At 32.2% G+C, this 13,877-nt stretch overlaps 2 protein-coding genes across 5 annotated transcripts; both read left to right on the top strand.

Annotated features, from left to right (window-relative positions):
• Positions 1–2,777: 2,777 nt before the first annotated feature.
• On the top strand, positions 2,778–5,437 carry LOC105172672 (transcription initiation factor IIA subunit 2). Of its 2 annotated transcripts, XR_016067744.1 has the most exons (5): positions 2,778–2,918; positions 3,008–3,159; positions 3,810–3,860; positions 4,810–5,155; positions 5,269–5,437. XR_016067744.1 is itself a non-coding variant. In XM_011094209.3 (4 exons), exons 2-4 carry the CDS (start codon positions 3,031–3,033, stop codon positions 4,948–4,950), a joined length of 321 nt encoding a protein of 106 aa, XP_011092511.1. In that variant the 5' UTR covers positions 2,778–2,918; positions 3,008–3,030; the 3' UTR covers positions 4,951–5,228. The 2 variants fall into 2 exon arrangements, 1 of the variants encoding a protein (XP_011092511.1); XM_011094209.3 differs by lacking the exon at positions 5,269–5,437 and having other exon boundaries at positions 4,810–5,228.
• Positions 5,438–8,694: 3,257 nt separating this feature from the next.
• On the top strand, positions 8,695–13,058 carry LOC105172673 (phototropic-responsive NPH3 family protein NPY2). Of its 3 annotated transcripts, XM_088886279.1 has the most exons (5): positions 8,695–9,184; positions 9,332–10,146; positions 10,724–10,796; positions 11,063–12,241; positions 12,326–13,058. In XM_088886279.1, exons 2-5 carry the CDS (start codon positions 10,085–10,087, stop codon positions 12,884–12,886), a joined length of 1,875 nt encoding a protein of 624 aa, XP_088742405.1. In that variant the 5' UTR covers positions 8,695–9,184; positions 9,332–10,084; the 3' UTR covers positions 12,887–13,058. The 3 variants fall into 3 exon arrangements, with proteins under 3 accessions (XP_088742405.1, XP_011092513.1, XP_011092512.1); XM_011094211.3 differs by having other exon boundaries at positions 8,695–10,146; positions 10,727–10,796; XM_011094210.3 differs by having other exon boundaries at positions 8,695–10,146.
• The last annotated feature ends 819 nt before the right edge of the window (positions 13,059–13,877 follow it).

The raw sequence follows: 13,877 nt of genomic DNA, 5'->3' as shown, positions 1-13,877 counted from the left end.
GCTTCATTTTCATGTACCCTTAAGTCACAATGTATTTGATTTTAAGGCCAACAGCTTATATGAATTATATTCATAAATCAATTATTGAAAAATAAGAATTTGCATGAAAAAGAATATTATTGCATTACACAGTCTCGACTACTATTATCCTTTCCTAAAACGTTTAAACCATTTTTATTCAACAATTGTGTCTCTACATTATTTGGAACATGCATGTTTCATTTTCCGCGTTTTAACCCACATAACAGATTCGAAATTACTACAATTGATTTGGCGCACATTTTCAGGTGTTTTTTCAGTGATATTTGAAGTCGTGATATAAAAAATAGTTATATATATAATTATTATTATTATTATTATTATTGTAAAGATAAACTTGTAGAAAAGAAAAAGAAAAAAATAATTAATAATAGAGAGAAGTGATCCATAAAAAAATAAAGAGAACTAATTATTTCATGTGCTTATTTGAAGTTTGGACCACGAATTGAGTCTATATGTATATGTAGACAAAAATAGTTCACCTCAGTGCATGAATTTTAGTACAAATTGACAACTCTATTGGTGGACGTCAATATCCTACTTTTGTCCAATGTTTTTCTTTTCTTTCGGTTCTGCAATAATAATTCATGTCGATTTCGGAATCAAATCATACCATACAAATGTACGTGTGATATATGTGACCTTTCAAGGATATTTTCGGGCTTGATTTAATTTGCGTGAATAACATAAGTATGAAAACGTACAAATTCAACATTTTGTTGTTAATAAATTTGTTCTCCTGTGTCGGAAAAATTCTCATTCAAATCAAATTTCATTTCATAAAATTAATTACATTGTAAGTGTTTTGAACTCGTTCTGTGATTAGTTGATTTTTTTTTAAATTATATTTTAAATTAAATTTACACTCCTTGAAATTATATCAAATTATACAAACCACTCCATATCTTTTATAAAATTACAGCTATTGATTTTGAATTAAAATCAGGGTTGGTTATACTTAGACCCCCCTCTAAACATGCAAACTTATCTATTTTCTTAAATAAGGTTTGAAATTACAATTACAATCCATCTGAAAATTCTCCGAATACACCTAACTTCTGTTAGGGTTTGAACAAAAAATGTTGATGTTAACAAAAAACATGCATAAAATTTTTATTGTGCCCTTCATTTAACCTTCTCATATATATATTTGTACTATAAAGGGATATATATATATATATATGGAGTTTACTGAGGAGAAATTTTTTTAATTTTTCTCCTCATTACACTTTGTTCCTTATATGTACAAAATTATTACATGATAATGTTAAATGGGGAGTAAAATTAAAAACTTATGTAATCTTTTTGATAAAATCAGCATTTTTTGTTGAAATCCTAACGAAAGGGAGTCGAACGTAAACAATGAATTTTGGCCCATAGGGATGTAAGTGTAATTTTGTATTTTTTTTTTTTTTGAAAATTTAAATTACCCACTATGAAAATTATTTTTCTTTGATTATGAGCCACAAGAAATATTTTTGCCGTGATTTTTATCCAGAATAAATATTTTAACCACGCACATAAAAATCACGATCAACAATCATTATATAATTATAATTAATAATTATTTATTTTTAACCATAACAATTATGATCGTGAAATGTCAAAATTCTTGTAGTGATACTAAAACCAGAGCCTGTTAAGACATGCCCACCTTCTTCAGGCCTTGGCCCAAACCATAGTTACTACACAGCATCATCACAAATTAATGAATTATTTCATGTATATGATAAAAGTTAAGCAGTCAGACGCGATGAAATTATAATTGTGAGTTTATTAAAATATATAAATTTATAAAAAAAAATAAATATAGAAGACATGAGAAAAAAAAATAGAATAGTGGGTTGAGAGATTTTATTTAATAATTTTAAAATAATTAAAAATATTAAAATTACTATTACGGGCCATTATTTTTTTTAAAGAATAAAATGATAAAATGGGACGATCAAAATTTGATAAGATTAATGAATTTTTCTTTATAATAATATATATTACAAGGATAGAGAGACATGTTTTGATGCAATTTTGGAAGTGGTAGAGGGGTAGTATTGTAAATTAACTAGAATAACAATCGAGTTAGTTTCTATAAGCCCCTTAAGTCTTAATAAATAGTATAGATTATTATATGTTAAAAATTGTAATATATTTATTATTTATTAAAAGGTAAAATGTAGATTGCCTAAAATGCCCCTAACTGTATTCATCCACAAATTATGATATTTTTCATTTATATATATTTACTATTAATTTATTTTATAGTTTTGATAGATTACTCAATATATATTTCTTTTTTAATTTATGCAGATGTATTGAATATGTTTCAACTGCTGGTCTGTATATTGATTGAACGAGAGCAACATACATTAATTATTATTGGTCGAAAATGTGTGGACTAAAATACCCTCAAATATATTTATTTTTCCACAATCTCTTTATAATTACTTTTTATTTATGAATATTTAAGGTTCGATTGTTTTGTCATTTATATTTATTAATTAATTATTTTGTATTTCTTTATTTTATTAAATTAAATTATGTACATTCATTGAATATGCTTTGCTCCGTAAAATAATAATTAGAGTGAGGGGCGTGTGTGTAATTTGGATTCCAGCAAATATAAAAACCCAGATTTAACCCTGATAAGAATTTTGTAATCGAAGTGGAATCGCGCAAATTAGTAAGAAATTGGAAAGGGTATTATCGTCTTTCGGGTGCCTTCTTGCTGTTCCAGCACTCCTCTATATATTCCCCCATCTTGAAATCTAGGGTATAAAAAGCCCCAATTCCCCTCCCTCGCTTTCCCTCTCTTCTCTCTCCCTCTCTCTCTAAAACCCCTTTAAATTTCTGAATCAATAAGGACAAATCGAGCGGAATACGGGGTGAATTTTGTATTCCTTTATGATTAAATGTTTGATTTGGTGATTTTTCGGGGAGCTGACATAATACCTTTTCGATGCGGTTTCTGTAGGGTAATACTGTTGTTGGAGAAGGATGGCGACTTTTGAGCTTTATAGGAGATCGACGATCGGGATGTGTTTGACGGAAACGCTGGATCAGATGGTTTCCAGTGGAGTTCTCAGCCCCGAACTCGCCATTCAAGTTCTGATTCAATTTGATAAGGTGATAGCTTTCTATTGTTTTATTTATTATTGGTGGTTACGGCATCCTTGCGCTACGTGGTTTAGAATTAATTATCATGAAACAGGTCGATTTCATTGTAAAATTATTAATTGATTGTTGGAAGACCGAATTAGAAGTAAATATCAGCACTCCTCTTTTGAATCTAAGATTTGATGAAGAGAAGATAACGGAAAGTACAATCAATTTCACTAGCTTTTGGTTGCTAACAAAATTGAGTAATATTTTTTTGTTTACATTGTAAATGTAATTAGCATCATCAAAATGGGAACGGAATTCAGGTGTAGATTACCAAGGATCTTTCCAGCTATATTTTTATGGTATGTGGTCTCTTCAAAAACTACACCCAGTAAAATGTTTTCTTCAATGTTTTCATCACTCAAGTTCCAAAGTCCAATGGTAAACTTGTACAGGATGGAGATTGGAGATTTTTGGAGTATGGCCTATTAGAAATTGTCCAATGTCATATAGTCAAAATTTGAACAACTATCATGCAAGAATGGGTTTGAAACTTGATGGTTAATGTTTACTTGAAGTTTGGTTCCTTGATTATTTGCTGGCCCTCACCTATTAATTGCACACGCACAGTGCGCTTAAATTAACTTTAATCTTGTTGCTTCCTTGGTTTGCAGTCGATGACTGAAGCTCTAGAAAGTGAGGTGAAGAGCAAGGTTTCAATTAAGGTAAATGGCTTTGCATTTTATGGAAAAGGATATTGTTAAGAACTCCATGTCTGTGCATCTGCATTGATTACAAGTGATGTGAATTAAGTCACTTAGTGGCTGGGGAAGTTGACTTTTTGGATATCTGTGCCTTTATGCTTGTGCGTGTGTATTGTTATGCTCCTGAGAGCATTGGTTGTTTGAAACTGAAAATCAGTTCATTGATTTATTGTGGATCTTATTATTATTATTATGAGACAATAGATTGAAGAGTATGTTCTCAAGTTAATGACTAATATTGTTAGTAGTGGAATAGATGTATGTAGTCACAACTTCTCTATAGGTAACATTGATTTATTTAATGTTATTGTATAAAAGCAGCAAATAAAGTGAACAAATGGTAATATTATGTGAAACTAAACCAGTGGCTAAGTTTCAAGGGGATATGTGCATTATGGTGCTAAATCTGCAAATTTCCAGCAACTATTCCGGTGATACTTTTGGTTTAAGCTCCTGTTGAACTTGGTATGTATTGCCTCTCATCTTATATATTGTCATGCTTCGTAGAAAATAGTTTTTGAATCTCGAGTACTTTCTCTGGTGGAACTGGTCCTTGATTAATTGGTTAATTGCTTTACACCTTATTTGGCTTCATAGATTATTTTGCATTTAGTTACCTATTTGAAAAGTGTGATGTTAACAAGAAAAAAGGCAGAGCTGCCACTGAAGATACCAACCAATCTTTTGGAAGTTCTTTGATGGTAGCACGATTATTTGGCTTCCGCTTTCTCCAATTTTTATAGTCTCTCTCTATTTTAGTGGGCTTAAAATGTGTAGTCCTTGTAATTGTTTGAAGCCCTCGTACATGCATTGTCTCTGTTTGTTCTTTCTGCTACTTCAATTTTGGGGTGGAAGTGCTGAATGATACAACTCTATGCATTTTGTCTTCTCCATCGCCTTGCTGCTACAGGGACATCTTCACACCTACCGATTCTGTGACAATGTTTGGACCTTCATCTTACAAAACGCTCAGCTCAAAAGTGAGGAAGGCCAAGAAACTGTTGATTCTGTCAAGATTGTGGCATGCGACTCCAAGTTACTAACTCAGTAAAAGATGAATTGATTATAGTTTTTATTTGGATCTGCTAGTGATGGAGAACGATGTCTCAACACTCAGCAGAGGAGATGCTGTGAGAAAATCTGGAGTTGACTCCGAACTGTATTATGTGGTAATATAGTCGAGGAGGGGAGTTCGTGTACTTTCTATGCTCGCGAGCTAAACTTATACTCTACTGTAATGGCTCTATCCTGAATGGGTATATTTCGTCTTATTCCCCTTGAGACCCCTATAGTTCATTTACCCGGAATTCTTGATGCTGTTATTTTCCACCATGTGTTCTTTCCCTTATATAATTTTCGTAATTCTCAGGTGTAATTCTCATGTTTGCATGTCCAAATTGGGAACATTGGCCTGGGCCACGACAGGTTTCATTAAAAAAAGTTCATATGGAACTGGCAGTTAGGTCCTCTAAGAGCCCGATTGCTCAGCCCTCTTACATTAGTTGAAGTTAATAAAATATACGGTAAATTATATTTTACTATTCGAATTATACCCGTTTTTACATTTCGTTATCGAAACTTTTTTTTATGTCAACTACCATTTTAACTTTGCGAAATTTGTACTTTCCAAATATGATTGTCTTTTTGTTGATTTTTTTTGTCGGAAAAAACATCATATGTTGTGCATATGTGTTCACGTCACATAACTCTTAAACATCATATGCACATTGCATGTGATGTTTTTTCGATAAAAAAATTAATAGTTATAAATGCCAAAGTATAAAATTTTATAAAGTTGAGATGGTAAGTTAACACAAAAAAATTTAGATGTCAAAATTTTAAAATAATAATAATTCAAATAATAAAATATAATTTTGAATGAGTTTGAATATAAAAAATTTAAGTGTTGAAACAAGACAAGCTCATTGTGATTGGGGTGGATGTGATTTTAAATTAATCAATAATTTTAAATCAAATAAAAAAATAATATACAAATATCATTATAAAAATTAACTAAATATTTATATTAATAAGATTCAAACTCATAATTTTTTTATGGTGAAATCTCAATTTTATTACTCAAAGAAATTTGGTTGCACCAACACTCAATTGAAGGATGTATCAAGTACACATATGACATCTAAGCCACGTGCATTAAACGTAGTGAAGTACACTTTTTTAATTAATTGCATTATTATTGATGCCTAATACGAATTTGTGAGACGTGGACGTTAATATTGCTGCATGAATTCGATCTAATTAGCTGCTTCTAAAAAAATTTGAGAGTTTCGATTGAAGTCCTTACGTGGACAGTTTACTTTCGTATGTTTCGAAATTTCTTTTTCTTTTCTATTTATGTGTGACGTAGCTCTCTAAGAGAGCGTTCCTTTTTCTTTTTTCTTTTTTTTTTGGTAAATTTACATACTTTTAAACAAAAAAGATATTTGAAAGTTTATAATAAAACACTGAAAAATCTTTCGTGATTTTTTTCCGATAATGAGCTTATAAGATAAAAAAAATAAGAGGGTACGAGCTTATAAGTCTTTTTAAATAGACTAAGAGTATTCTTCAGTTTATTTTTAAAACTCTTACAAGATTTTTTTATTCTGGACACATTAATTATAAATTATTATTACTAACATCTAATAAACTTCATAATCTTATTTTATTTCATTTTTTTATAAATTTATTTTTAAAATAAGATCTAAAAATATTTTGTAAAATGTACGAGCTTGTAAATATTTTAAATTAGTTAGCCAGACACTCTCTATTTATTTTTTGTTTCTTTTTTTATGTGATGAGCTGTAATAAAAAATTATTAAATAATAAAAAAATAACTTATGCTTCCATCCATTGTTCAAGTGCTACTTTTTTGGGGATTTTAATTTTTTATATTTATATAAAAATGGTATTTACATGATTATAATAATATTTTAATAAAATTAATAGTATATTGATTTAATCGAGACATCAATATAACAAATAATAATTAAATGATTGCATGATAAGTATCCATATATTTAATGAAATTTCAGTCTTAATAACCAAATTAAGGCATTATTAATATTTTTTTAGAGAAATTAAATATCTAACAACAACAATAATAATTAGTAGTTGTTTGAAATTTCTGACTGTAATCATAGTGGGCATAGTCAGCAGCATGTGTAAATGTGGCGTGCAAGAATAAAAAGCTTGTAATATACACTATTATTATAAATTTCAAATATATATATATATATATTTAAAGCCAATAACAGATTTGATATCGAGAAATAAAAATTGAATTTATTTCACAAATTTATATTTTCAGTCCTGTAAATATAAATATATCGTACTTTTATTTTTTTTATTTGTTAAAAAAATCATATTTAATTCTATAAATTATATAATTTTGATGTGTAATTACTTAGTTATCAAATTAAGTCCCGTATTTATTTGTATAAAATTGATAATTAGTTCTTTAATTAATTAAATTTGAGGCTTTAGGAAACAAAAACATGTAATTCCTCTTTATGTAAGAAACAGAGAGAATAATTGAGATGATGATATGTACTATGAAAATGCCTAAAAATTTGACAGGAAATAATAAATAAGTCAGAATGCTGTTTCTTGTACATGATGATGGGTTTCAAGACACAGAGTTTGAACTCTCAACGGTAACTAACCAAACTGAGTTTGTCAGTAAATTACTTGGACAGGTCTTTGTAATAATTATTACTTTTGTAGTGAAAGTAAATTATTAAGAAAAAATGGGTTTGCTTAAAAATTAAATAAAGTTGGAGTAAGTAATAATTGTTTCAGATTGAATTATCTCGTAATTAGTTATCATGCAATCTTCCACCCAAAATGACCCTTTTTAAATTCACAAATAAACTCTAAAAATTACTACAAAATAACTCTTCACCTTTGGCTTAAATTAGTGCGAATTAGATAGTTCAAAAAAATATAAATAATAAGTTAAGAATTTTCAAGAGAAAAATGCAAATAAATCCGTTGTGAATTGTGATACTGCCAATGTTTTAAAATTCGGATCAGTTATCAAATCGAAAAATTCAGTGGATTATGGGTCACTGGTTCAATCGTTGGTTCAACCATAGTCGAACCGGTGACGTTATATATATATATGTAATAAATAATTATAAAATAAAAAAAAATAACTTTAATAATTAAATAATATAAATATACTTAATCATTTTGTCTTTTTTAAAATATTTTTCTCTTTACAATTTATATTTTTAATAATATATGCTTATAATTAACATAAAATAGATATGTAATAAACTAATACAACAAATGTAGTATAAAAATACAAGAAAGGGGAAGAAAATTAGGACTTAAGCCTATTTTTAAAACAGGCAAAGATCATACCGGTTCACATGACCCCAAACCGGGGTCCAACCGTCTGGTCGGTCGATTCTCTACAAAAACACGATTTTTGGCTCTCACACCAAATTTTGCCTTTCATCCAACCTATTTTCGGTTAACAGTTTAGGAGGTTCGACCTGACGGTCTCGATTAAGTTTTAAAATATTGAATACTGCAAATGAATAAATTATTCTCTTATAAAAAAAATAATAATTTATCTTCCTGTATTTTAAAATGAAGTAATTTATCTACACGAAGAGGGAAGAAAATTGCAATTCACCCTTATTTTAAAAGAAAAGTTGATATACTGCGTAAATTACGCTGGTTATAAATCTCAAACACTGTTCACTGTGGACAACTTTGTCTCCGAAATAAAATTAACAGTAATTTTAGTTGTAAACTAAAAATTACAACTAAAAAATTATAATGGGTTTTCACCTTTATTTTTATCTTGGCTAAGAAAAAAGAAAAGGGAGAAATTCTCGTGATTTTCTTGATTCACTCTTCGTTGGTGTCTGTGCAAAATGATTTTCGGTTTGCCATAAACTAGTAAATTGAATGCGGGTTTAGTTCCATTATTGCTAGTTCTTGCGAATGCATAAATTATTATATATAAAAAAGAGTTCTTGGAGATTCTTGGCGTTCTTAGTGGGTTTCTTGTGTTCCCATGCACGAGCTGTTCATGTAGACAGTCAGAGTGGAAACGGGGCTTTCTGGGTTCTAATATCTTGAAATGCATTATTGATTCTTCTACTTATTTTCTCCGATCTTGCGTGATTCTCACAGCACATGCTGATGCTGGTCATGTGTTGATAATTTTTTTTTTTTTACCCTCGTGGGCCTGATTTCTGCGCTTTTTCTGAGATGATTCTTTTTCTGTTGCTGAGATTCTGATGTTTGATTTTCCATAAATGAGATTGGTACTTTTTAATAATGCATTAGAGAAATCTGTATATTCTGTGATCCTCGCTTTCCGCCTTGGCAATACCTATACGGAGAGATGCTTGTTGTCTACCGTTTTGGTGGTTGATTTCTATTGATACCAATGTGCTGTTTTGCCTTTGCAGGTCTTCTTCTTCCAATCTTGAACTGCAGAAATAATTGCATGCCACATGTTTGATGTGTTTCCGATTTGTTTATTGGGGTTTGGGACTTGAACCTTTTGAGCCCTCCTTTATTTGGTGAAGTAAATCTTTATGTTATGATGTGTTTTGTTAAAGAAATGCTGTTAACGGAAACAGAGTAAAGAAAAGGGTGGTGTGAGAGTGAGAAAGAAAGATAAAGAAATAGGAGTAGTCAGCTTGAGTGGTAGTGGCAGCTGCCTCTGGCTTTGGGGAATAATTTAGTGTGTAAGTCTGTTGGTAGTGTCTCCTGTGCTGACTAGGCGAGCCCGGAGTCCGTGGGCTTTGCCGCCGAACAAGGAAACAATCTCTTCTGTTTCTCTCTTCATACTCAAGTTGAACCATTTCTTTAAAAACTAAAAAATCTGTACTATTCTCTATTCTCTATATCTCTGGAAATTGCTCCTGCTTTGGTTGGTGTTAAGAATTGGTCTTATAAAGCATGTATCCTTCTTCTCTTTGAGTCTCCATTGCTTTCCTCCTGAAGTTCAAGAAATTGGCTATATTCAGAAATTTGGTCCCCACGCCTAGAACCCTTCATTCTTTGCCATTTACAGGGCTTGTTTCCTTGATTCGAAACATGTTGGACAATTGGGGTTGAGTTATACGTGGTAGTGTGTTTTGCTGTGTGGAGTTGATTTAGTATGCAAGCGTAGTTTTGAAGTATCGGAGCGAAAAACGACTCGTTGAGTTGGCAGGATGAAGTTTATGAAGCTTGGGTCGAAACCTGATTGCTTTCAGGGTGATGGGAACAACAGAAGGTTAGATCTTTATTACCCATCTCAAAATGGTTGATATTTGTAGTTGTTTCTTAGTGATATTATTGTCATGTAGTTCAACTGCTAGTAATTGCTTTTGATTTGTGGTTTAAGGCCTATCTTTGCTTAATAAAAGAATTAGCTACTGAAGTCGTTTTAACTGTATCCATTTCTGTTGAACTTCCATCTCGTGATCCTTACACTTTGTATTAGTTGTCTAGTTTCTTTCATCATTAACTTTTGCCTCTTCCAGGGAAGTGTGGATCCGTGGGCTTACTTGTAGACCCAGAATTCAGTATTATCTGAAAGATGATTTTTCTTCTTTATAGACTTCCATTGGGTTGTCCAAAGTTCATTAAATTACTGTCTTAAGGAATGATGCGAGTCCAAGTCTACAAGATTTATGATAGGAAAGTATATGCTATTGGTTTCAAACTCAAGTTAATTATGAAACCGTGTATGTCACTGTCGATCACTCTCCCTCTAGACATTTCTAGTCAACATGGTTGATTTTTTTGTTTTCGTGCATTTGTATTTAAAGTCAAGAGTTGTTAACACTTAAAGCCAACATTTTCACCAGCAGATATGTGGCTACTGAGATGGAGACAGATTTTGTAGTTCATGTAGCCGATGTGAAGTTCCACCTTCACAAGGTATGATTCTTGCATTATCTTATATATAAGCAATCACATGCAGCAATTCGTCCTGTGTCTCTGCTTTGTTGAGTATGAATATCGTGGCCGCTTTAACACTTAGCAACGACTTCTTATTGATCAATTCGGAGAGACAGGAGTTTCAGATCATGCATTTTAAGAAGTGTTCTTTTTTTTTTTTACCTTGTTCACATTCTTACTGAAGTGAAACTCAATGGCGTATAGTGTTCTGAAATGCTGATTTGTTGCTAAAATGGATTCTGCAGTTCCCTCTTCTCTCAAAATGTGCATGCTTACAAAAATTGGTGTCATCTGCTAATGAAGGAAACAGCGACGAAGTCCACATCCCCGATATTCCTGGTGGTCCCAGCGCCTTCGAAATATGTGCCAAGTTCTGTTATGGGATGACCGTCAATGTAAATGCTTATAATGTCGTGTCAGTACGTTGTGCGGCTGAGTACCTGGAAATGAACGAGATGATCGAGAAGGGTAATCTCATCTATAAGATTGATGTTTTCATCAACTCTACCATTTTAAGAAGCTGGAAGGACTCTATTATAGCTCTTCAGACCACAAAATCCTCACTACCGTTGTCTGAGGAACTGAAGTTAATAAGCCGCTTCATCGATGCTATTGCTTCCAAGGCATCGGTTGACATTTCAGACGTGGATTGGTCTTATACCTATAACCGGAGGAAGAACGTCGAGGAAAATGGGAATGATCCCAGTTGGAATGGCGTCAGAAGCCGAACAGTGCCAAATGATTGGTGGGTCGAGGACTTATGCGACCTTGAGATAGACTTGTATAAGCGGGTTATTGCCAGCATAAAGAACAAAGGAGTAATGCCCAATGAAGTGATTGGCGAAGCTCTAAAAGCTTATGCTTATCGAAAGCTACCAAACTCTGGCAACAAGGGTGTAATCCAATATAACGATGTCTTAAAAGCGCGTGCAATATTGGATACAATTGTGTGGCTTTTACCTGTGCAAAAAGGCAACGTCTCATGTAGTTTCTTGCTAAAGTTGTTAAAAGCAGCTGTATCAGTAAATTCAGGAGAAATGGTGAAAATGGGGCTAGTGAAAAGAATAGGGCAGCAATTGGAGGAAGCCTCTGTTAATGATCTACTAATCCGAGCTTGTGATGGGGAAGCAATGATGTATGATGCTGTTTTAGTCCAGAAAATACTTGAAGAATACATTATACAAGATCGGAATGCTCAAACTGAAATGGAGAATGGCGATGAAATTGAGGAGATTGGAACTCCGGGAATCTTGTCAGATGCTTCAAAGCTGATGGTGGCGAAGCTAATTGATGGTTATCTTGCTGAGATTGCCAAAGATCCTAATCTACCTCTGTCGATGTTCGTTGGTATAGCAGAGATGGTCTCTAGCTTTCCGAGACCGGTACATGATGCTCTATATCAGGCTATTGATACATATCTCAAGGTAAGTTCCTCTTCAAATATTTAATATTCTATGCAGTTTCTTGAGAATCATATCTGGTCAACTGATCGGGTTGTTTTCCGGCAGGAGCATCCAGGGATCAACAAGAGCGAGAAGAAAAGAATATGCAAGCTGATGGACTGCAAGAAGCTCTCAGCAGACGCCTGCATGCACGCTGTACAAAACGAGAGACTTCCTCTACGTGTTGTTGTACAGGTGCTCTTCTTTGAGCAAGCCCGTGCTGCCACTTCATCCGGCTGCAGCACACCCGATCTAGCCAAAGCTGTCAAAGACCTGAACTGCGGCTCGTACAGGAGCTCAAGATCAGCAACAGCTAATGCCGATGAAGACTGGGAGGCTATTGCCTCAGCGGAAGAACTCAGAACCCTCAGAGGAGAGCTGGCAGCCTTTAGACTGGGAAACAGCGATAGAAGTAGTGCAGAAAATAGGATGAGCAACGCTGACAAGACTGCCATCGGTAAAATGAAAGGTTTAATCATGTCGAAGAAGATGTTGTCGAAAATCTGGTCGAATAAAGTTGGTCAGGCTGAGAACAGCGGCTCGGATTCATCGGACAGTCTCGGCTCGACTAACCAAGACGACGTTAAGTGTACACCCCCGCGGAAAGGGAGGAATTCTGTTTCTTAGTATGAATAAACCTAGAAATATTTAGATTTTGCTGGTCATGCTTTGTTCTCTCAAAATGACATTAGAATGCTACAAGATTAGTTGTTCTTTTGCTTGAATCAAGAATATAGGCTATGGTCTGGAGGACTTAATGATGTCTCTAATGCAGAAAAAGCAATTGGTGCAAAAATCACTCTATTACTACATTTTGATTGTCAAATGCTCTCTGCGACAAGAAGTAATGTAAGACCAAAACTGGCAATCACTACATGATTGATTGGGGTATTTTCATTATAGATAAAATTGCAAATTACACTGATATTTAGTGTAATCACTAATATGCTAATTTATGTTTTAAATTAGGTTAACATTCCCTCTAAAACTACGAAATTATACTTTTTTTTCATTCAAACCCTAACGGAGGGTATCAATTGTAATGGAAGAACTTTTGAAGGGCGTACAAATATAATTTCGATTTTTTGTATTTGTTTATGTTGCATTTGGATTAATAGATATTTGATTTCAAATCATTAAGGACATTACAATATATTTAGATCGACGGATTTAGAATTCTATTCTATCACTACTCGACAAAATATAGTTTAAAATTAGAATGGAATGATTTTGAAATAATTTAAAATCTTCCAAACAAATTAAAAAGATATGTATTTGAAATTCATAAATCCAAATACAACTTTAAATTATTCCACATTCCAAATCTTTCAAATATACAACTATAAATTTTAAAACTATGTTTTATGAAATATTTAATAAATTCAAATACATTTAATACAAGAACATTTAAAATACTTCTTTTTCTTCTTTCAAATCATCCAATCCAAATAAAGCATTAAATAATTTCTATAATAGTTGCATTATAAATAAATTCACATTGAAATTTTTTTGAAATTAGATACACAACAATTACATGTTAATATTTTTAAAAATAAAGTATTTATATCCTATTTTTAACGGTCTTTTAACAACTAATCAAATTCGTTAGTCTCCATTA

The sequence above is a fragment of the Sesamum indicum genome, linkage group LG10, assembly GCF_026168435.1.
Source record: "Sesamum indicum cultivar Baizhima isolate 11 linkage group LG10, ASM2616843v1, whole genome shotgun sequence".
Classification (NCBI taxonomy): Eukaryota; Viridiplantae; Streptophyta; class Magnoliopsida; order Lamiales; family Pedaliaceae; genus Sesamum; species Sesamum indicum.
The sequence above is the reverse complement of the archived record's forward strand: the minus strand, read 5'-3'. Positions and strand labels throughout refer to the sequence as shown.